We start from the raw sequence: 26,052 nt of genomic DNA on the forward strand, positions 1-26,052 counted from the left end.
AATCTCGAGCCGAAAGGTGGCATGGAAGGGGTCATCAATCCCACCTTGCGGTCATCGTAAGGGCGCATGGGTATAAATAAAGGCTGAGCGGGGGAATCCTCCTCTGCTTACTGACTGGCTTTCTGTGATTGTGTCCGTAGGACTTTGTGTGTGTGAAAATGAAAGCTCGAGCATCTCATCTTGTTTCGCGGCCGCGGCTGGATCCTCTGGTGTTCTATCACAGGCTCTGTATCTCGACTTCTACTACTTCGCGCATAGCGGGATCTTCACCGACGAAGGCGGCAACTACTACGGTGCCGACAGCGAGTGGTACCGGGAATACAGCGCATCAACATCATCATCATCATCATGAGATTGCTTTTCCTGCAACGAGGACAACCTCCGCCGCGCAGCCCTCGTCTGTATCGGCCGCCCCTCTCGCCGGCCTCCCGACCCGAACCTTCCTGCGTTCTCTGTTCCTCACCAGCGTGATGGCATCGCCTCTGCTGACGCCCTGTCTGTCGCTCATGAAGTTGCTTGTTGACTCCCCTTCCAAGTTGCTGCGTCCCTCCTCCAACGCCGCGATGGACTATCTCCTCCGTCGCTCCATCTACGATCACTTCTGCGCGGGGACCAACGAGGTCGAAGTCCGCCACACGGTCCGGGAGATGAAACGGCTGGGCTTCAAGGGCGTGATTTTGGGGTATGCGAGAGAGTCGATCGCACATGTGAGCCCGAGCTCTCATCAGGAAACGATTGCCGCGGTGCTGCAGGGACAGCTACGACAGGCACAGTGGGAACAGGCGGTCAATGAATGGAAAGAGGGGAATCTACGCACTCTGAAGATGTTGGGTGAGGGGGACTACTTGGCTGTTAAGTATGCATTTCTCCGTCGCTGGGTGGATGGGCGGTTAAGATACACCGAGGTATTTAGTTGCTGATATATGACCCCTAACTAGATTCACTGGCGCTGGTCCGCTGGCGGTTCACTCACTCACGCGGAATGATCCCCATCCCCCGCCGCAAATCGCAGCTGCCATTCATGAGATATGTGCAGCCGTAGCAGCGCAAAAATCCCGGCTATGGATCGACGCGGAGCAGCAAGTGTTTCAAGCGGCGATTGATTCTTGGGCGGTGAATCTAATGAGGAGGTTCAATCGTCCTAGTTCCGAGACACCTCAGAAGGAACCCCCGATCGTTGTTTTGAATACCTACCAGGCCTATCTGAAGCGCTCGGCTGACATCCTCGCTGGTCATCTGCGTCTAGCGCGACAAGAGGGTTGGGGGTTAGGTGTGAAGTTAGTCCGAGGGGCGTATATTGCGCATGATCAACGGGCCAGGATCTGGGACACTAAAGAGGAGACAGACGCAAACTATAACGGAATTGTGAGGGCGCTGATTGAAAATCGCTACCCCTCCATCTCGAGAGGGGCAGGGTCTGAGCTTCGATCCGAGAGGGCGGAGGACCTTCCAACAGTGCGACTGTTCGTAGCTTCGCATAACGGGGAGAGTGTAGCCAAGGCGTGCACGCTCTACCAACAACGACAAAGGGAAGGCCGGAAGACGATTCCTGTCGAGGTGGGTCAGCTGCAGGGGATGGCGGACGAGGTTAGTTTGGGAATGGTCGCTGCTGGAGGTCATGCGGAAGCGAAGCCCGGGGTTTTCAAGTGCCTGGCCTGGGGTTCCACGGAGGAGTGTCTACACTTTCTGCTGCGGCGGGCGGTGGAGAATCAGTCCGCGATGCAGCGGACGAGGGATACAGCTCAGGCGTTACGAGGGGAGGCATGGAGGCGAATGGTGGCTTTGATGCGAGTATGATGCACCGAACTTATTATCTCCACCAGGAAGTGATCGAAATATGACGCGATGTGTAGATGGATCGATCTGATCTTGGGTGCCTTTCCTTTGTCGGTTCCTCCGTTCTTTGTACACCGTTGCACGCTAGGACCGAGGATCATAGGATCGGACCCCGCTTACTGCGAAGAATCTCGATTGCCTCGAGATAATCGGGGTCATCATCATCGATGACCGCCTCGCACTCGAACCCCTCGAGGAGTTCGAGCACGTAGTCCTGGCAGTCCCACTCGAGGGTCTCGTTGTCTACCAGGGCGGCGTCCACGACAGCCTGGATAGTGGGGATGTCCACGTTGCCAATGTCCGAGACCCTGATTGACTGGATGTACATGGGGATATTCCGGGGGTGGACGTGGGAAGTGACTTTGGTGAAACCTGGGTGTTCCCCGTCGACTTCGAACAGGTGATCGTCGGTGTCGGAGTGAAGATGGAGGGCCCAATGCTGGAAGTTGCCATAGCGAGGATGGAAGATGGCGACCGCGAGGTACGGAGACATGTTGGTGAGGAAGGTGACTGATGCTGATACGGTGGAAAATAGAAAAACTGTGTGCGAGCTTTTATATTATTATCTCTTCATTTGTTGTTTATCCAGGCAGTCAATATCCAACCAGGCAACCACCACCACCACCACTACTACCGCCCGGCCACCAGCCACAGCCGAACACATGGCTGCGGTGGCTGCGGTGGCTGCGGAGTCTTACCCCGCAAGACCCTGAGTTGGCTTGTCTTTTCCCTCTTCATCCCCTCAACTATACCAAGGTACAGCTCAGCATGGTGTCATTGCAGGTAACTTAACCATATTCCCAGAATTCCCAGCCAACTTGCTTCTACTGCAGTAAGTATGAGTAAGTTCGTTCTTTGACCTTGGAATTCTAGGCAAAATGGGGCCTCTATCCAATTAGTGGCCTCAATTCCCAGTCCCCGGACAGAGCCGGTGGCTGTTGCTTCCCCACATTCTCAGATGACTGGCTGGAATCCCCGTGATTGGACTTTTGGTGCCTGTCACTGACGCCATCAATTTCTGCTTCCGCTTCCGCTTCCACTTCCAAGTGAATTCTCCCCCATTTCCCCCCTAGCACGAGTATGTCCAACATGCCCAAGATTCATTCACTCCCTGACCCATCGGCCCATCCGGGTCGCTTTCCCCGTCATCTTTTGCTTTAAACCCCCCTCAATTCCCCTCTTCTCTTCTCTGCGCGATGTCTGGTCTGTCTATCTTTAGTCTTCTTCCCCTAAGTCGCCTCAATTCTCCTAGTTTCACCTTCGTGCAGCCGATCGACCTTGGCATTCCCACACTTGGACACGAGGGTGGATCGTCCATCGCAGCCAAATCTCCGATCGCAGGAACTTTGTCTGTCTAGGCTTGGTCTTTAAATTCTCATTTTCCGCGTCGCTGCGTTGCTCCTTTTTCTCTGCTCTGCTCTTGCAGTACTGTCGGATACGATCTCCGCACGGGTTCACTGCTCTCTCTTGTGACGGCCTACCGGCGCAGCAAGATGCAGCTCAAGGTATTTACCCCACAGATACCAAAGACACACACTGCCTTCAGAGAGAGAGGAAGCTAATGAACCCAGTCGCTGGTGAACTTATTGTCTCTGGGATTGGCTCTCCCTGCTGCTGTTGAGGGAGCCCCCCATCGACAGGCTCGTGTTGCCTCCGCTCTCCATCGTTACGGTGGCCGTGACTTGGTTGAGCCATCGAGCAATAATGCTTCCGGTGTTTACCCAACCCGGTTCGCGGGTGTCACCTGGGACGACGACAATTGGCGTCTCACGACTACTACCGTTGACCAGGGTCACTTCCAATCTCGAGGCTCGATCGCCAATGGTTACATAGGCATCAATGTCGCCAATGTCGGACCCTTCTTCGAGATGGACTCGGAGGAGAACGGTGATGTGATCAGCGGGTGGCCACTGTACTCCCGTCGCCAGTCCTTTGCGACTATTGCCGGCTTCTGGGACCGTCAGCCATTGACAAATAAGTCCAATTTCCCCTGGTTGTCTCAGTATGGCAGCGATAGTGTTATCAGCGGCGTTCCACACTGGAGTGGCTTGATCCTCGACCTGGGTGACGACACTTACCTTGATGCAGGAGTCGACAATCAGACCATCACTAACTTTCAATCAACCTTCGATTACAAGGCTGGTGTGTTGTCCTGGTCCTATACCTGGACCCCTGCCGGCGACAAAGGATCTTATGCTATCACTTATCGACTCTTCGCGCACAAGCTGAGTGTCAACCAGGCTGTGGTAGACTTGGAAATTGTACCTTCGACCGATGGCAACGCAACGGTTGCCAACGTGTTGGATGGATATTCGGCTGTCCGCACCGACTTTGTCGAGTCGGGAGAGGACGAAGGAGCCATCTTTTCTGCTGTGCGGCCATGGGGTGTGAGCAACGTCACTGCATACATCTATGCCACTCTAGATGCCTCAGACAATGTCGATCTGTCTTCTCGAACGCTCGTCACCAATAAGCCCTACGTACACACGAATGACTCCTCTATTGCTCAGGCAGTCAACGTTCGTTTCACTGCCAACGAGGCCGTCCGCGTCACCAAGTTCGTTGGCGCAGCCTCCACAGACTATTTCCTGACGACCCGCGAAACCGCCAAGCTTGCTGCTCAAGCCGGGCTGGCTCTGGGTTACTCCCGCTCGCTGCAATCGCACGTCGCAGAATGGGCGGAGATTCTGCATGAGAGCGCTGTCGATCGTTTTAATGACCCTATCACTGGCAAGCTACCTGCAGACCGCCACATCATTGACTCGGCCATTATTGCCGTTACCAACACGTATTACCTGCTGCAGAACACCGCAGGTCCTAACACACTTGCAACCACGGGTGGAATGCCTGTCAACATTGACAGTTGCGCTGTCGGTGGCCTGACCTCGGATTCCTATGCTGGCCAGATCTTTTGGGATGCGGATCTGTGGATGCAACCTGGACTGGTGGCGTCGCATCCCGAGTCGGCACAACGCTACACCAACTACCGCATTGCCTTGCACTATCAAGCCGAGGCCAATGTCAAGACTGCGTTTGCAGGCTCACAGAACCAGACTTCCTTCAGTTCTTCTGCCGCAATCTATCCGTGGACGAGCGGTCGATTCGGAAATTGCACTGCTACGGGGCCGTGCTGGGATTACCAGTACCATCTGAATGGCGACATTGGTCTGGCAATGATCAATCAATGGGTAACGAGTGGTGACACGGAATGGTTTCGCAATTATCTTTTCCCGATCTACGATTCGGTTGCCACGCTCTACGGAGACCTTGTTCAGCGAAACGGGTCAGCGTTCACATTGACTAATATGACCGATCCGGTAAGTCTGCAAGATACATCATACGAATATGAGCTGATTCCTTTAGGACGAGTACGCGAACTCAATCGATGCCGGTGGTTATACCATGCCACTTATTGCTGAGACCCTGAAGTATGCCAACCAGTTTCGCAAGCAATTTGGGCTGGAGGCGAACGAGACCTGGGATGAAATTGCGGAGAACGTTTTGATACTACGCGAGAATGGTGTAACCTTGGAGTACACTTCGATGAATGGATCGGCCGTTGTAAAGCAGGCTGATATTGTACTCAACACGTTTCCCTTGGCCTACGAGTCTGACAATTATACCACCGAGAATTCGCTGACGGACCTCGACTACGTAAGTGGTCTCTTACATATCGTTGGGGGGTATGCTAACTGGTGCAGTATGCAAACAAGCAATCCGCAGATGGCCCAGCCATGACTTATGCTATCTTCTCTATTGCTGCCAGCGATGTTTCTCCGTCTGGCTGCTCTGCCTACACCTACCATCAATATTCCTATGCGCCCTACTCACGAGGCCCTTGGTATCAGCTCTCTGAGCAGATGATCGACGATGCCAGTATCAATGGTGGCACTCATCCGGCCTTTCCCTTCCTGACTGGACACGGTGGTGCCAACCAGGTTGTGCTATTTGGCTATCTGGGGCTGCGTCTGTTGCCAGATGATATCCTCCACGTGGATCCCAACCCTCCACCCCAGATCCCGCACATCACCTACCGGACATTCTACTGGCGCGGTTGGCCGATTTCCGCCTGGTCAAACTACACCCACACTACTCTACAGCGCTCCTCTTCTGTGGCACCTCTAGCTTCAGCTGATGTTCGCTTCAACAGCACCGGTATCACCGTCCAGGTCGGCCTGTCTACGAGCGACACCACGGCTAGCTACACTCTTCCTCTTTTCGGGTCTTTGACAATCCCTAACCGTCAGATTGGGTCCATCAACACCACTCCGGGCAACCAGGTTCAGTGCCATCCGGTCTACTCGCCTGATGCTTATGAGCCTGGTCAGTTCCCTATTTCCGCCGTTGATGGTGCCACCTCGACTCGCTGGCAACCTTCTTCTGGAAATTTGTCTTCAATCACCGTGACTCTTTCTACAGGCAACACGCAATCCGCCGACAGTGTAACTGGTTTCTACTTTGACTGGTACCAGTCTCCCCCCAAGAATCTAAGCATCATCTTCCACGATGCGCCCATCACGCGGCCTGCACAGTTCTTCGCTGCTTCCGGCAACTCCACCTCGTCTTACCGTCTCATTGCCCAGCTGTCCGATGTGACCCAGTCGAGTCCCTATAACAGCGCCGCTATCGAAAAGGCCAACACTGTCTCTATCCCTAGTGGCAACACCACGACTATTACTCTGAGTGAGCCTGTTCGCAGTGCACGATTCGCCACCCTGTTGATAGCAGGTAACCAAGCAAGCGCGAACACAACTAAGGGTGCAACCGTGGCCGAGTGGGTGATCTTGAACGGCAACTCTACTACCGAGGCGAGCACCGCGAGCAAGCGGTCGCTGACAGCACGCGACAGGGCCACGTTAGCCCGCTTCTAGTTGTCGAGGTACCCTAGGGCCCTAGAGCTAATGAGTCTTTCTGGTGGTCAGTCTGGCCGACATCGGAGCTAGACGAGCTATGCTACGTACATGACGGGTTGGTTTCTTGCGTATCTAGTATCCTTTTCGCCGTCTTATTTCTTCTTCCTGCTCATGTCCCTTCTATCGTTATGTGCTCGGTTAAATGCCGGGCACGCAAACGACGTACATACAGACATACATAACCTCATTGCAATTAATCATAATATTCGGTTTGATGTATGATCCCTTCAGAGGTTGAGATAACGGGTGATCCAGTGATGATAGAAAAGGATGGAGCCAGGCTGTAAAGGAAGGTAGCAGTTCAGTTTGTATCTCGTATGGTCTTAGCCCGGTTCGAGGTGTTGTCATCCTTTCTAATCGAGTGAACAGCGGGCGCATGTTGATGTACAGCCACCATACCATGGCTGTAACCACGTATTTGTGGGCGGGGGGGGCTAAGAAGAGGCCAATCAATAACACGAAGGGAAAAAAATAAACCTCAAGACGCGATCAGTGATGAATCATGGGGCAAGCAAAAAAGGATAATCAAGGCCCGAGCCGCGGATCGAACGCGGGACCTCTCGCAGATATGCTTGGGTTTGGAATCCCTAAGCGAGAATCATACCACTAGACCACCCGGGCTTGTTATGTTGACTGGCTCAATGTTTGCGTTTATCTTCTAAAATTATTAGCATGATCGATTGGCATCTTGTTGACTTGCTGTTTCGAGTTTTCGGATGTTTACTGTGCTGGTGAATGCACTGAGATATGTTGTGCAATTTAACTAGAAGCTGCAGTCTTTGAGTAGTGACCCCGTGGGTGGGTGTTCATTGGCTTTGTCTAAGTTCGAATATTGTGGTGGTTGGTGGGGTTATATATTTCTAACTCAGCTTGAGATGCCACGCTGACAGGGCGGGGACCAAGGAAGAATATACGAGCACGGCAACCACAACAATATCCCATCGGATGCGGCGTAGACAAGATATACCAACGAGGCGAAGTTACCACCAGGTGCCCCATGAATCGATCGGTGCTTTGAACTACGTTGGTTGATGCAAAGAATCAACTGATGGATGGGAAGTAGCCACCAATCACGTGACGACATACACAAGAACGTGGACAAGAATACATAAGAATACATTTAACCCGCCCGGTAGCATAGGTAGACGATTGAAATTACGCTACCAAGGGGCATCTACCGCCCCTGGATCTAAAATGATCCTCCACCCCAGCCCTTTATCCCCCAAGGCCATGGTTGTGTAGTCCTGATCGAAAGGGGACACCAGTCGCTCTCGCGTGGAGACACCCATCGCTCTCGCCTGGAGCTGCTGTCTAGTAGCGCATCAGGTGCGCATAGCGTGGAGATGCCGTCCGGGTCTCCCGCGGCGCTGGATTGAGCGCTCCTGCAAGATCCTGACACCAATAAAGCAGAAGCCCTCGCGGCGTAGAGGCCCAGACAAGCCAGAGGACGAGGACCGATGGTCTCGCGCGAGATTAGTGTCTAGGCGCGGCAGCGGAGAGAGATGTGAGAGGATCCCGAGTTCCAACTCACACCCAGTCATAGTAGCAGACTGCCCTGCGTTCAAGAGATCTTCTGGCGTTTAGCATCCGGGAAACCGGATGCCCCGCGCATACGCTTGCGCTCCATTGCTTCCATTTCCTGCTTCATGATCCGCTCCTGCTCCGTCATCTTTTTGGGCGCCTCCTTCACAGGACCCTTCTTCCCTGCGAGAGGGTTCTTCTTCACCGCCATCGCAAACACATTCTTCGGCTTGTTGCTGCCACCCCCGAAAGACAGCGACACCTTCGGCGCCGCCGCCGTCGGAGCAGCCGCGGGCGCAGGGGAGGCAGCGGCGGAGGCCTCCGGAGAAGCCGACGAGGCACTGGAGTCCTTTTCTTCGGCCGAAGTGGCCGTTGCCGGTGACTCGGCCTTCGCGTCCTCACTTGTTTTCGCACCGAACCCGATATTCAGCCTCACTTTCTCGCCCTCCTTCCGCTGCAGGTTTCTAGCCTCGGGATCAATCTCATCCTCCTTCGCGGCGGCCTGACGCGCGCGCTCGATCTGCTCCTGGATCTGCTGCTGCTCCCGCTCCTCGTCGCCCTTATCCTGCCGCTCCTTCTTCGCCAGCGCCTCGCGGCGGCGCATCGTATCCGGACTCCGATCAATGTACGCGACAAACAGCCCCTTTTCAGATTCCTGTACTCGACAAAGACCCTCGCGACCGAGGTGCGCGATGAATTGCGACAAGCTCTTCCATTTCGTAGCGTTCATATGAATATGCTGGCCCGAATTGTTAGCACCCCACCCCTATAGTCTCTCCACCCTTCAAGAAAAGACTCACCGTCTTATCTGCAATGATCTGTTGGTAGAACTGATTCGCGTTGACCTCCTTCTCCCCGTGTGTCGTTCTCAGAAGACTGAGGAAATTATCGATAAACTGCTTGCTGTAATCTTCGATATATTTCTTCGGATCCTCGCCGATGAGCAGCACCTGACGGACGTGGCTTTCGGACTGGACGTGGCATTTAAAGCCGTTCTCGTCTCTCATCTGGGACAGTCAGAGTCCGTATAGTCTACCTGGGTAGAGTGAACGGGGATGGCTTACCTGTCTCTCACATGCTTGGCAGTACCATCGCAATCTGCCCAGACCCTTCTGTTTGATCTTGTTACTGATCGCTTTCGTACTTCCGGCCTCTGCGCGCGGCATTGTGACGATGTGATGATAGTTAGGAAAGATTAAGTGGTTGTCCGGAAGAGGATGAGTGTCTCGCCGCAAGATAAGCCCGCCCGCCCCAGGAACGGGTGGCGACGAGGCAGGATTAGATAAGTGATACACGTGACTGACATGGCTATCCCGGCTAGACAGGAGTAGGCTATTTATTGGCTGTAGTTCAACTCGCATTGTTACAATGAGCATAAGACAAGCACTGAGATTGGTCTGTTCTGCCTGCTATATCCTCATTTGTGGGGCTCTAGAATACTCCAAAGCCTCACTACAGTTACTTCTTTCTTGTCACTTGCTGCCTTGACATATTGACATTCCTGGGTGCAAGTAAAAATGGGAGTCAATCTAACGATACTGAAGCCTACCCAGTAGTGCTACTATGGGTAGTAATTATACAATTGAGCTGAACAGAAACCTTCAAACCTGAAATACTACCAAGCATCACTCAATGCCCAGCAGTCTGATCTATAGTTACCTACACCCATGTCACCTACTGAATTAGCATCTCTGACTATACCGACCTACCACTAAAACCCCCCACTAGCTTCCCCCCCTCCCAAGTCGATTATGAACCCATATAAACACCGTCTCCCACCCCCGCTTACTCCCCCTGATAGTCTCCCATCATATTCAAGCTCAACCCTAGACCCCGTCATTAGAGTGTTTCATTCTCCCAAACCACCCATCATGCCCCCCAAACTCCCCAGCTACTCCCGTCCCGGCCGCGGCCAACACTTCCAAGACGAATATGGCTTCTCCGAAGCCTGCATTGCCGGCGACAGAATGGAGATTGCCGGACAGAGTCAGTTCCAGATCCCAACTTAACCCTGTCACCCACCCCACCCACCCCACCTACCTCCCATCCACCCCCTCCCCTCCTCCGAACCCAAGCCAAATTAACCCTTCCCCCCCCAAAAGCCGGAATGTCGCCCACCTCCACGACCATTCCGCCCACCCTCGAAGAAGAAGTCGCCCAGGCATTCGCCAACATCAACGAGGTGATCCTGTACGCGCTGGAGCGGGCCCGGCCGGAGCTGCGCGCCCAGGTGGCCACCGGGTGGGAGCTGGTCACCAAGTTGCGCAGCTACCACGTCAACCTTCCCCGAACCCGGGAGACGATCATCGGGCTGATGGTGGACGAGGTCCGCAAGTGGTGTCCCGGGCACCAGCCGACGTGGACGATGCTGGGGATCGAGGCGTTGCCGTTCGAGGGCCAGAATCTGGAGATCGAGGTGGATGTTTATCTGGGTCCGTCCGGGGCTTAGGTAGGCCGTTTGGGTTTTGAGAGAGGGGGGGAGGGGATAGATAGGGTTGGTTGGTGAGGTGGGCTCGTTGGTCTTTCCATGAATTGAGAGGGGTGGATGTTGTGTGCATGTACATAGTTTTTCTGGAGCGGCTGTGGTTGAAGTATCAAGTGTTGGACTGATCTCTTGCTTTCATCTGTTGGAGGGCCAAACCAAAGGCTAGAATAGGCATACGAAAACTCGTCGAATCTTGAGCTTGAATGTTTACGATGCCCCATTTTGGTGCCTTGCAAGCACCTTTGTACATACACTTTACCCTGAATCGTGGGATGGATCAGATCAAACTACAGCCTCAATATCCGTAGCTTGAGTGATGATAGCCTTCCTGTTCTGGTCTTTTTTTTCTCCCTCTAATTTTCTTAAGAAAAGACGCTAGTCATGTAGTAAAGGTACAGAAAACCCTCGGTGAAAAACAATTATTCGAGTATTTCAGGTAAAAAAAAACCCTTTCCGAGACAAATTCATAGGGCTATCACATGACATAATCATGAATCGCGGACGGGCCGTTCTCGTTATACTCTACCCGGGTCATGAAGCCCTTGCTGAGGCCCTGGTCGAGCACGAACACGACCTTGGATGCGACCTGGGCCCCAAGGAAGACCGCCTCCTCCATACCGTGGCCACCACTCGCCACGCCGGGACCGCCAGGACCAGCTGCTCCGGGTGCGTTGGTGTTGGCTTGCTCTTTCCATTCGGAAAAGTACTCCGGAGGTCGCAGCGTCTTGACCGAAGTCGGGGTTTGGGAGTGCCCTGTGGATCGGTGGTGATGCGACATCGATGTGGGATCCATCAATGGAGTTCCGGGGGGCATGCTGGAGGACGCCGGGTTGTTGGAGTGTGTGGCAGCGACGAGGAGAGGATTGACACCGTGACCAGCAGGGTGGTTCATCGGACCAGGCTGGCCAGAGGGGGCAGGAGTGTTGGTTCCTCCTGTCGGAAGAGGGGTGGAGAAGTTGGAAGGGATTTCGGAGGTGAACATAGTGGCGGATGGAGAGAGGATGTATTTTTGGGTGATGGCGCCAAGCAGAGACGCCGTGAATCCTGTGAGACAAGATTAGTATGAGGGCCACATTGACTTTGATGGAATACATACCCTTGATCTTGCTGCCATTGCCAACAACAATCAATGAATCCCAAAGCTCACTCCGCTTGGTGGCATCCGGCACAGCGAGGATCGTATGGTGAATTTGGGTTGCGATGTCCTCCAAGAGGCCGCTGGTTAGGCGCTCGCCGGAATTCTGCTTGGGAGTTGCCGCCAGGAACCGCTCCACACCGACCTCAATCTCTCGCGTTTGGCGGATGTACCGACCGGGGCCGTTGGTCGCCTCCTTTTCTGACTCTATCCGTACATATTCTTCGAATTGGAATGTAGCCTTTTCTTTCTTCGAATTGGGCAGACGGACAGGCTTTGCGTTTTGATCCGTACTGCCCTTCTTAGTCGAAGCCTTCTCCGCCTTTTCCTTCTCCCGGTTGGCGAGAAACTCGCTGGTGTTGCCGCTAACGATAGCTGCGACGTCCAAAACGCCCTCATCCTCGTCGTCCCCATTGCCCTCAGCTCCGGTCTGGGTGCCGTCACCCGGACCGCGGGGAACAGTCTCATTCGCGCTGCCATTCTCTGCGCCCGTGGACGCAGACGCGGCTGGATTGACGCCCTGTCGCGCAGTTGCAGCGGTTCCGGGTAGTGGCGTACCGGGAGGGAGAAGCTCGGTGATGTTGCTTCGTTTTAGCTGTTCGCACATCTCCCTGGAGAAGCCCTTAGATCCTAGGAGTTCAACCAGGCGGTCCGTCATGTAGTCTCCACCGCAGCCTTCTAATGCGAGACCTCTTCCGTGCTCGCTGACAATGAAATCCGTAACAGCCGTAACATCGACCTTATCCTTCCCGACATCAACCACTGTGGCTGTTGATGTACCGTAGCCGTAGCAGACGGCGAGCGCAGAGTCCATCATGCAGAAAGCGGGCGTCTTGAATTTCTCGAAGACGAATTGAGTGATCGTCTCGCGGTCCCGTGCGGACCAGGCCGGTTCTGCGATGAGCATGATAGGGGTGTGGAAAGGAGGACTGAGGGTGTTGTGGACATGGGTTAGGAGGGCGAAGAAGCATGACCAGTCAACGATGCGACCATTCTCGATGGGATAGATCGCCCCTTCATCCGATGTCACGTCCTCTTCGTAGTAGATCTCTGTTGTCGTAGGTTTCTCTGCTGCGGGGTCGGTCGGCTGGGTGTCGGTCGGCTGTGCTTCCTCGTTCTTCTGTTCTGTATCGGCAGAGGCCTTGGGCTGCTCGGTCGTGGCCTCCGTCTTCACCGTGTCTTGTTGAGTTGTGGAATCCGCATCCTTCATCTCCACGTCTTCCTTGGGCACCTCGGTACCATTGCTGACTGGGACCTCGTGCCGACGCTCGCGGATCTTGTATGGTTCATACTCACCCTTCTTCTCGGCAGGAAACATCCGTGTGGGGAAGCGAAACCGAGCAGGTGTGAATGATTCTGGTAGGCCGAGTTGCGCCAGGGTGACCTGCGAGCCTGGCGCAATTATCTGGACGAATGGGTGTTAGTTCGGTCGGGTGGAAGTGTAGACTTCATTCGGGTGGCGGATATATGACCAGACGGGCGGAGGCGGTTGGGACGTACCAAGATGTGTTCATCTTTGAAAGGGGGCATGATGGGCGATCCAAAGTGACGAGGCCTGGGACTGTCGCAATCACGGCACTGACTCTCCGCGGTGTTTGCAGCAGCGAGCTTTGCGCGCTAGGATCGGAGGTTGGGCGGAGAACCCAATGAGGCTTAGCGCCGCGGTCGAGCGTGGTCTGTGCTTCGTTTACTGACTGGACTATCTATACAAAGTGCAGTACGGTGAATTCCGCGCAATTTTTTATACGGTCATTCGCCTCAATATCAAGCCTGGACTGAAGGATATTTGTGGTTATGTCCCGGTGTCTCTGGAACAGGCCAATCGGGGTTTCTGCATACCGATATGATGTCGCTCTTAGGCTCTTTGAAATCCCACCCCCGCATGGTCTGCAACTCGGATATGGCAAGGGTGTAAAACAATGAAAAGTGCGCACTCCTGGTTTGTCTCCCAGAAGCAATATAGGATTATATGAGCCAAACTAGCGAAGCCTCGAGGGACATGAAATACATAACCGACCCTTTTCCCAAGCACGACCCAAACCAACAAACTCCGAATTTCTGTCCTCTGGAATCTCAAACTCCTGAACCTGGATCTCCTATGGCCAGCATGAGATCAAACCACATTACGATGTTTCATGCATATTCGTTGCGTTTTTACTCCGGAGCGGCGTGATATTTCTCGGTCGCGGAGCGGAACAACTCCTGCTGCTGCCGGAGCAGCTCTTCCTCGGACAGGCCGCTTTGTTCCATCTTGCTCTGCTTTTTCTCTCGGGACTAGCGATGGAGAGGCGCGTCAGTTTTTGTTCCTTTTTTCGCACGATCCCAAGTAAGACATGAGAGCATGACGTACCTTCAACTGTTCCTTGTGTTCTTCCGCAACAGCCAGGACATCGGCGATATAGTCACCGAAGCCGAGATCGCGCAGGGCGCGCTCGACATGTTCGCAGGCGATCGTCTTCTTGGCCTCTTTCTCGCTGATGTCGTTGGCTTCGGAGGAGATCAAGGTGATGAATTCGACACAGCATTCCATAAGCAGATCGCGGGCATCTTTGGAGAAAGTCTGACCGGAGGAGGGCGGGAGGATCTCGGTGATGATTTTCTGGACCGTCGCTATAGATTCCGTGGCGGTTAGTCTCTATACGCGTATTCGCTTGCATCGGGCCAAGAACGCGACCGATGTTGACAAAGAAACCTTTTGCGCCCACGCCTTCGCAAACAACGCGACACTTTAAAACCACATACCTTTGGGAAGCGACAGGTCGTCGTTTGCTGTAGATATGTACGAGTCAGCATGTAATTGTATTGCGCCAAGAGAGTAAGGCTGAGCACGTACAACTGAACTCTCGATCCGACATGGTCAACAAATGATGTGTGAGAGGGAAGAGAAAAAAAAGGGGTGGGTAGGAGGTAGTCCCGCGCTCAGTGAAGCTGTTCTTCACAAGGAGTATGGCTCGCCCACCACGGGGACTAGGATGGTCTAAATAGCTGTGAGGGCCAAATTCCCGGCGGCGCGGAGGGACTCGAACACGGAACGGAAGAACTAAGCTAACAATCTGGGCAGAATCCTACCGCCCTCGTGGGTTTTTATTCGGCGCCGCAGCTTCGATTTTTTTTCTTTGCTTCTTCATTCGCACAGTGCCCTTCGCACAACAAGGAAACTTGATTTTGGCTTCCTGTTCCGAGTTTTTGCTCCGGCCAACCTTTGTTGGTCAAATACAACAACAATGGACTAACATAAATGGTATGTTTATTCTTCGTTTTTCCTTTCTCTCCCTTTTGCTATTTTACTATGATGAACATCGTTGTCGCCCCTATCAGACCATTCTATGGTGACGTACACTGTCCAAGCCAAACGGACTACTGATATCCTTGCAAAATCTGCATTTTGTGATCGCTCAGAATCTTTCAGGAATTCTTTACTGACTGACTCGAAGAACTTTTAGGCAATTTCGATTTGAGATTCGATACCAAAGATATTGATATAATGGAATCAATTTTTTTCTGCTTACAATCTCTTTTGTAAAATTTCTCCCACAATAGAATAGCTTAAGGTATGCTTTTGCAATTCTCCATTTTTATACCCCCCTGTTATGTGATGAACAACCTACATTCCATGCTAAGTATGAAGGTGTGCTACGCCTAATGCTTCTAAAATGTACCTGCTTTTCATCTTTCGGCTGATCAAAACAAGTCTATCTTGATTCTTGTTCTATGGATTTCTTCGATAGTAGTATATGCTAACTGGCTTTAAAAGTGGACGCAGGATTCGAGTGTAGATCTATACCTGGAAATTCTCCAGGAGGGCGTCGTTCCAGCTGGGAGACGCATGTTAGTTAGAATTTCACACAATGGCAGATTTTCCCCCACAACTTACTTCAAGAATTTTCCGGTCAACGAGCTCGGGGCATCCAGCACCAGCTTGGCCATGACATGGCTTGGTTGCTCCACCTTGAGCAGCTTGCCGCTCTCGTAGGCTCCTGTGAACTTGGCGTGCACCTGAGGCTCCAGTGTCGTAGCATGGTCCTCGCGCAACTGGCGCTGCATCTCGGTGTCAACCATCCCGGGGCGGATGGAAATGCTGGTGACATCGGGTTCCTCCTCGCCCAGGGTCAGGGCAAGGTGGTTCATGGCGGCCTTGGTCGCACCGTAGAGACCCCATCCCCTGTAGGCGGACACTGCGGCACCCGACGAGGTGAAGATGATCTTGCCCTTAGACTCCCGCAATGCTGGAAGACCGGCCTTGACCTGATTGTCGTGGGCTGCGTGTTAGCTCGCTACCGGGGCATCGCTGTTCCATTTCCATGCAAGCAACTCACAAATGCGACCAAGCTCATGAAGTTGACATCGAATCCCTGCTTCCACTGTTCCGGGTCGGCTTCCGCAACCTTGCCGACTTGCCCGAGGATGCCGTGGTTGAGGACCATGCCGTCCAGACGGCCAAAGGTCTTGAGCGCCAGGTCGACTGACTTTTGAGCGAGGGAGAAGTCGGACAGGTCGCCGTTCAGGACCGCGACTTGCTGGGAGTATTGATCCTTGAGCTTCTGGAGGGGCTCCACGCTGCGGGCGATCACGACGACATTGTGCGATTGCGGCGCAGTGAGGAGGTACTTCGCAATGGCGAGGCCGATGCCTATAATAGAGATGAAGTGTCAGTCAGGACGGAGCTACTGGCTCGCGGGGGCATCGATTACCTCTCGAGGCACCGGTGACAATGATGGTCTTGCTCGACATTCTTGGGGGATCTAATTAGGTTGGTGTGAAACGAGGAGGGCAAGAAGAACGTGCGGGGTGCCAAGCTGATTGGAGTGAAGCTGCAGCAGACACTCCGCGGAAGAAAAAAAAGCTGATCCCTGGGGCGGTGATGTAATCGAGGGGAACGTTGGGGTGGTTGTTGTTGTTCTGCCCGCCGCGGCTCGCTTCTGCTTCTTACTCATTGATCCGTACCTGGGTGCATGACTACCTTCAAGGTTACAGTAAAGTAGAGTGCCTTCAATGGCAATTGTATCCTGCATGACTCAACTGAGGATTGCTGGTCTCAATTCAAGAGGCGGATTTACTAGTACTACCGGTACCCTATGTATGAGAGTCGAGTTGCCACCAGGCCCATTGACAATCGGCGGAAGGCCCCCAGGCTAAGAACTATACTATGAGTACCTTATGTATACACATGCAAGAATGACAGTGATAGACTTGACAATGCCTGGTAACCCAATCATCCATAGCTTGTGATAGACAGACGGCTGGAACTTTGTGGCCAAGTGACCGAATACGGGTGCATTGGTTATGAATAACATCTGCAGCGCAAGACATATCTTGTCTAGTTGCACTACAGTCTGCCATTTGTCCTACGTGATCGATCTGCAACGGAAATCCTGGCGTTATCTACTATATCTACAACGTGATCATGCAATAGCATCGGTCACTTCAACGAGCGTAAACGGCAGAATGATTTACCGCGGAAAACGGGTTCCAAACCTGGTTACTCCACTCCGGAGCGCAAGGCCGAAGTCGGGGGCCGGGGGAACTCCATGCTCACAGTGTTGCATCATCTGATTTGATGCTCATTATTGGCTGTGGCAATTGACGATAGTTGTACACCGGGCCGGTTCCTGGTGAGCAGCCGGTCTGGTATCTGATAAGGTCATTTCGTTGCGATAGATTATCAAATGGTCTGGTCTAGACTAGGTTTACCCCGCGAGATCTATATGGAGACATTCTCCATAAAGTGATCGGTTACCTGGGACAGAGTTCTATAGCCAGTGCTCTTGACTTGACCTATACACACTGCAACCGTGAACCATCATACAAAACCTTCATCTCTCACCATGGCAACAGTCATTCTTGGAGGAGGAATCATAGGAACTTCCATCGCCTATTACCTCTCCGAAGGCCAATCTGCAGAGAACATCCATGTGGTGGACTCCTCCTCCGAGCTCTTTTGTTCTTCGTCCGGCTATGCTGCTGGATTTATGGCCAGGGATTGGTTTGCCCCTTCTCTCGCACCATTGGGAGAGCTTTCATTCAAGCTACATGAGTCCCTAGCTGCCGAGAAGGACGGCGCAAAGAAATGGGGATACATGAAAGGCAGTGCATTGAGCCTGGGAGTTGCAGCGAAGAATGGAGGCAAACGTGGGGATGATTGGCTTCGCACGGGAACCAGCCGGGCAGAAACCGCAGCTGGATCGGAGCCAATCATTGCAGAGCCACCGTCATGGTTGACAAAGCAGCATGGGGCCGAGACGCTGAAGATCAGTGAGGATGATGATACTGCTCAAGTGTAAGTAAATCCCCTTTTCACTTCCACCGAAACTATGACCTAACGTCATTAGTGATCCCCTGAGACTGTGCAAATTTCTCCTAGAGGCTTGCGTTGAACGAGGAGTCAAGGTTCACAATCCTGCAAAAGCTGTGTCTATTCTGCAAGGGAAAGATGGATCCATCACGGCTGTCAAGACTGTGAATCTTGAAACAAAAGCTGAATCTACAATCGCTTGCTCTCACCTCATCCTCTGCGCCGGTCCGTGGACACAGCGAGTCTTGCAGGAGTTGTTCCCCGCGTCTCAAGCTTCGCTCCCCATCTATCCCTTGGCTGGCTACTCGCTGGTTCTACGCTCCCCACGATACACCGTGGAGCACGAGCAAACGACATACAAGGGCCGGAGCCAGGCCCTGTTCACAACATACCCCCCGAACTGCGGCTTCTGCCCGGAGTTGTTCTCGCGACAGGGAGCAGAGGTCTATATTGCAGGCTTGAATACGAGGGATATTCCCCTTCCGGAAAGAGCAGACGCCTACCCCAAGTCGATGGAGCAGAAGGAGATGGACAGGCTCAAAGCCGTTTCTGTCCGTCTTCTTGGAAAACTTGCGAAGGGCAGCTCTGAGGCTACCGACGAGATCACGAATACTGACGACTTGGAAGTCATCCGCGAAGGGCTGTGCTTCCGGCCCGCTTCAGAGCGCGGAACTCCTTTCGTTGGAAAGATTAATGAGAATCTGTTAGGAAAGAGCATTAAAGCCGCCGGAGGAGTGTACGTTGCGGCGGGTCATGGCCCCTGGGGCATTTCGCTTAGTCTAGGAACCGGCAAAGTTATTGCTGAGATGGTGAAAGGTGTTGAACCTTCGGCGGATGTGAGCGGTTTAGGTGTGAACAAAGTGGAAAGAGGGTCAAAGATGTAATTTGATTGTTACTGATTTAATTCCTGTTGCAACTGTCGGCAGCTAGTTTATGAAGATTGAACACACGGCTTTGGAACATACATTCAAACAGTTATTACCCTATATCGAGATTCAGGAACATCACCGTGAGGCTTACATATATCATCAACCTATCTCTAACCCCTACGTTACAATCTAGTTTTAACCTTAAAACTATGAAATGCTATATGAAAGTGTTCGCAACCATTCCGCAGCCAGCTTGCATTCTTCACCTCTGAGGTCCTTTTTCCACTAGGTAGATTAGTGAGAAACAGAAATAACCCCAGAGTTTACCACTTTTATTAGCAGGTATATATAGTATGTCGAAGCCGTTCCTGTAGTTGGTCTAGATAGTTGATGCCAGCGATTGTAGCCTGAGGCACCAGAACCTTCTCCGGGCTTAGTCATTCTCACCGCCACGAGCTCGAGCTGTCCAGAAACTTCAATGAGAAGCTGGGGAAACCGTTCAGGAACAAACAACTCTGCCTCCGTGCCCTCGCGCGTTCATCTTTCTCACTTACTCTTACACTCCCTTGCTTGATTTCTGAGCATCTACTCGCGTTTCTCTCCAGCCAACCTACTTAATCCCAGGATCATCGCCTCGGCGCATCACATAACACCATGGCTAACTACCTCGCCTCCATTTTCGGTACAGAACAAGACAAGGTCAACTGCTCCTTCTACTACAAGATCGGTGCCTGTCGACACGGCGATCGCTGCTCGCGCAAGCATGTCAAGCCCTCGTACTCGCAGACCATCCTGATGCCGAACATGTACCAAAATCCCGCCTACGACCCGAAGAACAAGATGAACCCGAGTCAGCTGCAGAACCACTTTGATGCGTTCTATGAGGATGTGTGGTGTGAGATGTGCAAGTACGGCGAGTTGGAGGAGCTGGTTGTTTGCGACAACAACAATGACCGTATGTTTGGCCCCCTTCCCAAGCCTCCCTCCGCAAACCTCTGGACTGCCTCAAATGACTAATGCATGGATTTTCGCCAACAGACTTGATTGGCAACGTCTACGCCCGCTTCAAGTACGAGGAAGACGCACAGGCCGCCTGTGATGCGTTAAACTCCCGATGGTACGCAGCGCGACCGATATACTGCGAGTTATCACCGGTGACGGACTTCCGGGAAGCGTGCTGTCGGTTGAATAGCGGGGAAGGCTGCGTCCGTGGCGGCTTTTGCAATTTCATTCATCGCAAGGATCCCAGTAATGAGCTGGATCGGGAGTTGCGGTTGAGTACGAAGAAGTGGCTGAAGGAACGGGGACGCGATGCTCGGAGTGTCAGTCGCAGTCCCAGCCCGGAGCCCACCCGGCGGAGATACTAGGTTGTTGTTCTTGTTCGTTTGTGGGGGAAAAGGGTCCATGAGCTTTGGGATTCGTCGCTTCTTCTCTTTTTTTTTTCTTTCTTTCCATTTCTCTTAATCATCATCTGTATAACGATTTGTGGCGTTTATCGGGGAAGTCTGAACCTCATCATGACATTGTCACTTGTATTTTCGATTCCCATTCTTTTTTTTTTTTTTTGCGTTTGGACTTGGTTGTCTTCTTCATGGTACCATGATGTCTAAGCTTTATCGCGATGCTAGTGCATCAATCTGGAATGAGATAATCATATCATAGACCCAAACCTGTCCGTATTCACTACAACAAAGAAACCCATGGGGGCTTTTGGCGGGTAGCCTTTCTTCCCCCCAAAATCAATACTACCGAACGCGGGGAGCGCGTGCCGCATCGCGTCTTCCGCAGTTCTTTGTCCCCTCAATTTTCTTTTGTTAGTCCTAAGAACATAAAACAGCTCTGCTTCCATTCCTTCGCCATCTCTACATGAACCTAGGCTCTTTCAGAAGCTGTCCCATCCTTCTTTCATAACGATGGTCCGAGAAACCGGCCCCTACAATTACAATGACACCAACCGCGCCTTTCTCCAGGCCTTCATGGGCCGCTCGACCATGACCTTCGAGGAAGCCAAACCCGTATTAGCTGCGATCTTCTCAGCGCATGGTACAGCCCCTCGTCCCTATCTCGAAGTACAGCCAGTCACATTATACTGTCTTTTAAGCCAGTGGAGCGATACTGACTGTCCCCACCTCGATAGAGAAACAACCCGTCTCCCCCGAGGAAATCACCGAGGACGAACTACAATCCTACATCGCGACCGCCAACAACGCCATCTCGCCCTTCGACCTCGAGATCCGCAGTACCCTGCCGCAGATAGAAGTTGACTCGAGCCAGACGACGGCCGTGCCCCCGCCGGAGCGGGTGTACGCGCTGGTGAACACGACGAGCGACGCGCTGACGCAACTGGCGACGACGTACTCGGCGGACGAGATCGCCTACGTCAAGCGGTTGCTGGATGCAATGTTCGAGACGCATAACACGCGCCGCTGCGAGGCGATGGCGGTGAGTGGGATGCAGGCGTTGCAGCTGGCCAAGGTTTCCGGGGACGGCGGCAGCCAGAGGAGAGAGTCCGGGTTGCAGTCGCAGACGATGCTCACGCAGGGTGCCACGCAGCAGCCGGACTCGCAGGCGGTCGGTGGGGTGGTGCAGTCGTTGACGATGTCGCAGGCGGAGGCGTTGCTGAAGCAGTTGGTCGAGGAAGGGTGGTTCGGGAAGAGTGGCAAGGGGTTTTATAGCCTCAGTCCCCGGGGCTTGATAGAGCTGCGGGGGTGGTTGGTGGCGACGTATAATGACGAGGCGGAGGGGATTCGGAAGATCAAGTTCTGTGCTGCGTGCAAGGATCTGATCACTGCGGTGAGTTTCTGTTTTGCGTCTCTGATACGCGCCGTAACGATGGGGCATGGGATGAAGGCTGACTTGGCGCTGGGGATAGGGTCAAAGGTGTGGTGATCGAGATTGTCTGGGAAGATTGCATGATCATTGCATGCGCCACTTCTTCCGGTCTCAGCAGGCTGAGGTCTGTCCGGTGTGTAAGGATACTTGGCCGGGTAACAAGTTCGTCGGCGAGAGAGCAGTCACACAGTCTGATCAGGAGCTGCACGCCCGGAGAAGAAGGAGCTCGAATACCCAGCGGCCGAGTGATGCAGCTGGGCCTAGCACCCGGCTTGAACTTACACCCGTGGAGGAAGATGAAGGCAGTGACTGAAGAACGCGGACATTTTGGAATCATGAATGATCTCCTGATACCACCCCGCACATGCGAAGATATACCGCCGACAAGTAGTGCACTTCGCATGTCTGGCATTGGGGCTTTGCTCTTCGAACCTAACTCCGAAGACCTTCACAACATCCCGAGCGAGCCATGCAAATGGTTGCGTGCGTGGGAGCGCTGCTCGATCAGACAGTCGCCTAACGAGGCTGAGCTGTTTATCCTGACTTTGTCTCGAAACTATAGAAGCAATGCCACCGAAAATGCAGCAAGCAATGCATCCAGCATCCAGCCCCTGCGATACAAGTCCGACTTTGACTTCGGAAGCCGTATACAGAACATGGATATCACTTCGCTTACAATCAATAGTATTATTATAAGATACCATGCGACGAGTTTCTGTTAACTGACTACGCTTTCGGATTTTGTGAGATTAATTGAGTTCATTCAACAATGGAGCTTCCAGTATATCTCACAACGACGTTCAAGGTTCCAAGTGGCAGCTTCCAGAAGGAGCAACTGTAGCCCGCCGTTCGGTAAATATTTCCCGGCCTTCACAGAAGCATCATAAGCATTACAACCATCATCATTATCATTACTAGTATCAATCGTCTTTTCTATTTTGTCTTTGCTCTGCTCTACAAAACAGCGATGTTGACAGATTCGATTTCTCGAACCAAGGTACTCAATCGCTCGAGGTTCTACAATATGCTTTCCGCCTGGCGAAAGATCCCAGTATCTGCAGGGAAACTGGTCATTGGGGGTGTGTTGATCAGTAGTGGTCTACTGGCATATTGGTATCTGAAAGGACAGCAACGGATTGAAAACACGCATCAGAGGCCTACGGCGAGCAAAACCGTCCAAGACGCGAAGTTTCGACTTTCGACAGACTGCCACTACATATCTGCCAGCGAAGCTGACGAGCGGCTACGTGCTCACCAAGCACGTCTCATAAGTCCTCGGCTTGTGTCATGCGGCGCTGACTGTTCGACTCTATCGAGTGAGCCATGGAAGTCATATCGAGGGTTCTCTCAGAGGCTATCGTGCGGCCGCACCCTAGACTTTTGGGCCATCTACAACGACCACATGTAAGCAGCCCTTCGAGAGACCGCTCCGACTCAATTTTTCTGACCTGGTGAACAGCGACGCTCCCTTGCGCGATCATCTTTCGGAAACATTGATTCCCTCTGTAGCAAGTGAGCTGGATGAGGTGTACTCAACTGAACCATTACCAGACGCCGAATCACTGAGGCAAGCAATACGGCGTGGGTTTGGGGCTGAGAACAATAGTCGGATGGCCACCTTATTGCGTCCTCGGCAAGAATTTCCTCAGCATACGGCCCCAGACTCACAAATCACACCAGCAACTGCACCTCTTTCGGGTGCGAAACAAGTCCAGGAGGAAATCAGCCACAAGGCTATAGAGTTGCATACCGCACCACCCCCTCAATTTCCAGGGGCTACGCGTGACTCCAAGAAGGAGCCCACCCGGCGATGTGCTTTGCTGTTAGTCTACGGCCATCAAGATTGTGTTTTGCATGTGGCATCAACCGGTAATTGTCGCGCAGTACTGGGTCGCCGCAGTAGGCGAAGGGGAGAATCATGGACGGCCACGGTGATCCCTGTGGGCCAGCACTGCGTCAATACCGCCGAGCAAATGCACGCTAATTTTGTGCATCCAGGAGGGTCGTATGTGCTTAGAATCTGGCCGCTTCTGGGTACCCTCGGACTCTTAAGGGGCCCTAAGAATTTGCCTGGAGTGCACAACTCGGATGATGATGCCCGGACGATTCCCAGACCGACTATCTTGCAACTCACCCCTGAGCCGCTGGTGACTAGTGTTGAGATTGAGCCTGAAAGTGGAGATTTCGTTGTAATGGCCTCGGGTAGACTCTGGGAGTGCTTAAGTACCGCGGAAGTTGTAGCACTGGTAGGACGATGGATTGACGAGCCGGAGAACATAGGGACTGAGGAGGGTCGACAAGGATGGTCCAAGTACATTAAGTTGGCGGGCTTGAGAACAGTGTCCAATCGTGTCCTGACCGGCCAAGGAAAATTGTCCCAAAGAACTTTGAACCTCGCGAGTCCAGATGAAAGGTTCGTGTTGGAGGACGGAAATGCCGCATCTCATCTTATCCGGAATGCTCTCGGAGGGAGGCTGCAGAGCCAGCCCTTGAGTGCTTGGTTCAGGTTTTCGCTTCTGCGTGGCAGGGGGTATCCTGCTGACATGACAGCCTCGGTTGTTTTCTTTGGTGGCAGACCCAGAGATGTGGGTGCAAGGATCAGAGGCCTGGCGGAACTCGCAGTTGGATGCAGGGGTTTGATTGCAAGGTTGCTCGTTGACATCGCAATGAGGTGTGCTGAATTTGCTCAAGTATTGGCTCTAGGTTAGTGATGGATTTAGTATAGAATCGGTCGTAAGAATTATCTCCTTCATCTTTTATTGTCCTTCCCTGACCGACTGATTGTTCGTTATACCAATGGTGGTTTTGCTCTCAACGCCGAATGGCCTTCATACATCCATGCTGACGAGGCGGGTTATGCACGTCTATATGTACCTGCCCCAATCGAGGTGGTCCACACAACCCGATCCTCGCTGGTTCGATAGAGGAGAGGAGAGATCAAATTCTCAAGCGTGCAGGCGCACAGGGACCAGCGTCTCGAGCTTCTCAGGCAAAAACAAATAAAGAAATCTCCCCGACTGGGAGTCGAACCCAGGTCTCCCGCGCTTGTTCCCGAGTGGGATTGACAAGCGGAAATCATGACCGTTAGACCATCGAGGATTGGAAGATGCAATATTTGCATTAGATTGACATGATGACCCTATTGCTAGAGTGTAGCATTCGACCATGCTGACTTGTACTGTCTTTGCATTCCGGTCTTCTCCAAATGTTTAGACAAATCTAAATATTCGAAATCAATTCATCAGCCAGCGTCCGCCCTTCTCACTTCAGCAACCATGCTATGCTCTGCAGCATCATCGTGCATGTACTCTGCCACTTTCATCCTTGTACGCTGCATACCTATCCCGCCCAGCTTCCCAAGCCAAACAAACAAAACCTTCCACACCCACCGAAGACACTTGGGCAAGGTTCGCGTGAGGCTTGAGCGGACCAAGTTCCTGCGGTACGTGTGACCATGGAGCACCGCAGCGGACCCGTACAACCATACATGCTGATCTGCTCCTGATTGGTGGTCGCTCCACTGCGTGCCGAGATCCCAGCCAGCGAGCCCGCCTATCATCAGTTTCCTTAGTATCTACTCAGATCTATAGATAGGAGATATCTGCTTTGACATTCAAATTGTTATATCTAATCGAAAGGAATACGTAGATGGTACAGCTCCAACAAACAAAGCGTTACCTGCACACACACTACGACAATATATCACATGGTCCTGCCCTGATGGAAGAGCCAGGTACAAGCATATACAGCCCAGCAAGTGCAGCAAGTGGAACCGCGACGATCTCAGATCTGAATCCGTTTCCTGCTCTAGATCAACTTAGCGTACATTCCCCTGTTGATCTCTATCTATACTCAAGAGAGTGGGAACCGCTCGGGTCCAGTGTGCTGTTTTTTCGCTTCATCAAGCCCAGCCCATGCGTGCTTCTCTGCTGCTTGCTCAAGTTGTCTGCTTATTGCTCTTCTCAGCAATCGTTCTTCGTGCCAACAGCCACTATTTGCTTTCTGCTATCGAAGATCACGTCCCTCATAACAGTTTTTGCAGTATTAAATCGCTCGTTACTTCTAATTTATCAATCCCCCCTTTTCAGCTTCGACGCCCTGTCTCTGTCTCGAAAAGCAACAGAAGCAACCACTCTTTCAGTTCTATTGGAACAAAGCAACTGAATATA

At 52.6% G+C, this 26,052-nt stretch overlaps 12 protein-coding genes and 2 non-coding genes across 14 annotated transcripts; 7 read left to right on the top strand and 7 right to left on the bottom strand.

Annotated features, from left to right (window-relative positions):
• Positions 1-158: 158 nt before the first annotated feature.
• Positions 159-1,797, top strand: BO66DRAFT_406044 (putative proline oxidase Put1; the record flags this gene model as incomplete). The annotated part of the gene is made up of 2 exons (XM_025648999.1): positions 159-856; positions 939-1,797. 2 exons carry the CDS (start codon positions 159-161, stop codon positions 1,795-1,797), a joined length of 1,557 nt encoding a protein of 518 aa, XP_025498686.1.
• A 68-nt stretch (positions 1,798-1,865) lies between these two features.
• Positions 1,866-2,416, bottom strand: BO66DRAFT_230278 (uncharacterized protein). Its single transcript, XM_025642753.1, has one exon. It carries the CDS (start codon positions 2,327-2,329, stop codon positions 1,934-1,936), a length of 396 nt encoding a protein of 131 aa, XP_025498687.1. The 5' UTR covers positions 2,330-2,416; the 3' UTR covers positions 1,866-1,933.
• A 495-nt stretch (positions 2,417-2,911) lies between these two features.
• Positions 2,912-6,958, top strand: treA (alpha,alpha-trehalase treA). Its single transcript, XM_025645001.1, has 4 exons — positions 2,912-3,341; positions 3,408-5,153; positions 5,200-5,490; positions 5,538-6,958. The coding sequence occupies exons 1-4, from the start codon at positions 3,330-3,332 to the stop codon at positions 6,705-6,707; spliced, it is 3,219 nt and encodes a 1,072-aa protein (XP_025498688.1). The 5' UTR covers positions 2,912-3,329; the 3' UTR covers positions 6,708-6,958.
• A 320-nt stretch (positions 6,959-7,278) lies between these two features.
• Positions 7,279-7,370, bottom strand: BO66DRAFT_t303. The gene has a single exon. It is a non-coding gene; the product is annotated as a tRNA-Pro (tRNA).
• Positions 7,371-7,828: 458 nt separating this feature from the next.
• On the bottom strand, positions 7,829-9,476 carry BO66DRAFT_384807 (putative C2H2 finger domain protein (Kin17)). Its single transcript, XM_025646106.1, has 3 exons — positions 9,335-9,476; positions 9,071-9,277; positions 7,829-9,009 (listed from the first exon to the last, which is right to left on the bottom strand). Exons 1-3 carry the CDS (start codon positions 9,434-9,436, stop codon positions 8,311-8,313), a joined length of 1,008 nt encoding a protein of 335 aa, XP_025498689.1. The 5' UTR covers positions 9,437-9,476; the 3' UTR covers positions 7,829-8,310.
• A 574-nt stretch (positions 9,477-10,050) lies between these two features.
• BO66DRAFT_395956 (RidA family protein) lies at positions 10,051-11,023 on the top strand. The gene is made up of 2 exons (XM_025648349.1): positions 10,051-10,256; positions 10,373-11,023. The coding sequence occupies exons 1-2, from the start codon at positions 10,142-10,144 to the stop codon at positions 10,717-10,719; spliced, it is 462 nt and encodes a 153-aa protein (XP_025498690.1). The 5' UTR covers positions 10,051-10,141; the 3' UTR covers positions 10,720-11,023.
• BO66DRAFT_230321 (putative chromatin remodeling complex subunit (Arp9)) lies at positions 10,978-13,435 on the bottom strand. Its single transcript, XM_025642754.1, has 2 exons — positions 11,852-13,435; positions 10,978-11,799 (listed from the first exon to the last, which is right to left on the bottom strand). The coding sequence occupies exons 1-2, from the start codon at positions 13,206-13,208 to the stop codon at positions 11,231-11,233; spliced, it is 1,926 nt and encodes a 641-aa protein (XP_025498691.1). The 5' UTR covers positions 13,209-13,435; the 3' UTR covers positions 10,978-11,230.
• Positions 13,436-13,721: 286 nt separating this feature from the next.
• nctB (negative cofactor 2 transcription regulator complex subunit NCB2) lies at positions 13,722-14,855 on the bottom strand. Its single transcript, XM_025646107.1, has 4 exons — positions 14,724-14,855; positions 14,633-14,659; positions 14,241-14,500; positions 13,722-14,164 (listed from the first exon to the last, which is right to left on the bottom strand). The coding sequence occupies exons 1-4, from the start codon at positions 14,743-14,745 to the stop codon at positions 14,045-14,047; spliced, it is 429 nt and encodes a 142-aa protein (XP_025498692.1). The 5' UTR covers positions 14,746-14,855; the 3' UTR covers positions 13,722-14,044.
• A 750-nt stretch (positions 14,856-15,605) lies between these two features.
• Positions 15,606-16,713, bottom strand: BO66DRAFT_395959 (SDR family oxidoreductase). Its single transcript, XM_025648350.1, has 4 exons — positions 16,582-16,713; positions 16,207-16,520; positions 15,765-16,135; positions 15,606-15,705 (listed from the first exon to the last, which is right to left on the bottom strand). Exons 1-4 carry the CDS (start codon positions 16,619-16,621, stop codon positions 15,669-15,671), a joined length of 762 nt encoding a protein of 253 aa, XP_025498693.1. The 5' UTR covers positions 16,622-16,713; the 3' UTR covers positions 15,606-15,668.
• A 751-nt stretch (positions 16,714-17,464) lies between these two features.
• On the top strand, positions 17,465-19,175 carry BO66DRAFT_360342 (NAD(P)/FAD-dependent oxidoreductase). The gene is made up of 2 exons (XM_025645002.1): positions 17,465-18,167; positions 18,220-19,175. Exons 1-2 carry the CDS (start codon positions 17,716-17,718, stop codon positions 19,064-19,066), a joined length of 1,299 nt encoding a protein of 432 aa, XP_025498694.1. The 5' UTR covers positions 17,465-17,715; the 3' UTR covers positions 19,067-19,175.
• Positions 19,176-19,550: 375 nt separating this feature from the next.
• On the top strand, positions 19,551-20,617 carry BO66DRAFT_395961 (zinc finger CCCH domain-containing RNA-binding protein). The gene is made up of 2 exons (XM_025648351.1): positions 19,551-20,006; positions 20,090-20,617. Exons 1-2 carry the CDS (start codon positions 19,706-19,708, stop codon positions 20,416-20,418), a joined length of 630 nt encoding a protein of 209 aa, XP_025498695.1. The 5' UTR covers positions 19,551-19,705; the 3' UTR covers positions 20,419-20,617.
• A 347-nt stretch (positions 20,618-20,964) lies between these two features.
• Positions 20,965-22,196, top strand: BO66DRAFT_443632 (non-structural maintenance of chromosomes element 1 family protein; the record flags this gene model as incomplete). The annotated part of the gene is made up of 3 exons (XM_025651523.1): positions 20,965-21,094; positions 21,189-21,844; positions 21,924-22,196. The coding sequence occupies 3 exons, from the start codon at positions 20,965-20,967 to the stop codon at positions 22,194-22,196; spliced, it is 1,059 nt and encodes a 352-aa protein (XP_025498696.1).
• A 711-nt stretch (positions 22,197-22,907) lies between these two features.
• On the top strand, positions 22,908-24,523 carry BO66DRAFT_443633 (uncharacterized protein; the record flags this gene model as incomplete). The annotated part of the gene is made up of 3 exons (XM_025651524.1): positions 22,908-23,287; positions 23,343-24,376; positions 24,459-24,523. The coding sequence occupies 3 exons, from the start codon at positions 22,908-22,910 to the stop codon at positions 24,521-24,523; spliced, it is 1,479 nt and encodes a 492-aa protein (XP_025498697.1).
• Positions 24,524-24,892: 369 nt separating this feature from the next.
• On the bottom strand, positions 24,893-24,982 carry BO66DRAFT_t302. The gene has a single exon. It is a non-coding gene; the product is annotated as a tRNA-Asp (tRNA).
• Positions 24,983-26,052: the final 1,070 nt, after the last annotated feature.

The sequence above is a fragment of the Aspergillus aculeatinus genome (assembly GCF_003184765.1).
Source record: "Aspergillus aculeatinus CBS 121060 unplaced genomic scaffold BO66scaffold_72, whole genome shotgun sequence".
NCBI classification, from domain to species: Eukaryota; Fungi; Ascomycota; class Eurotiomycetes; order Eurotiales; family Aspergillaceae; genus Aspergillus; species Aspergillus aculeatinus.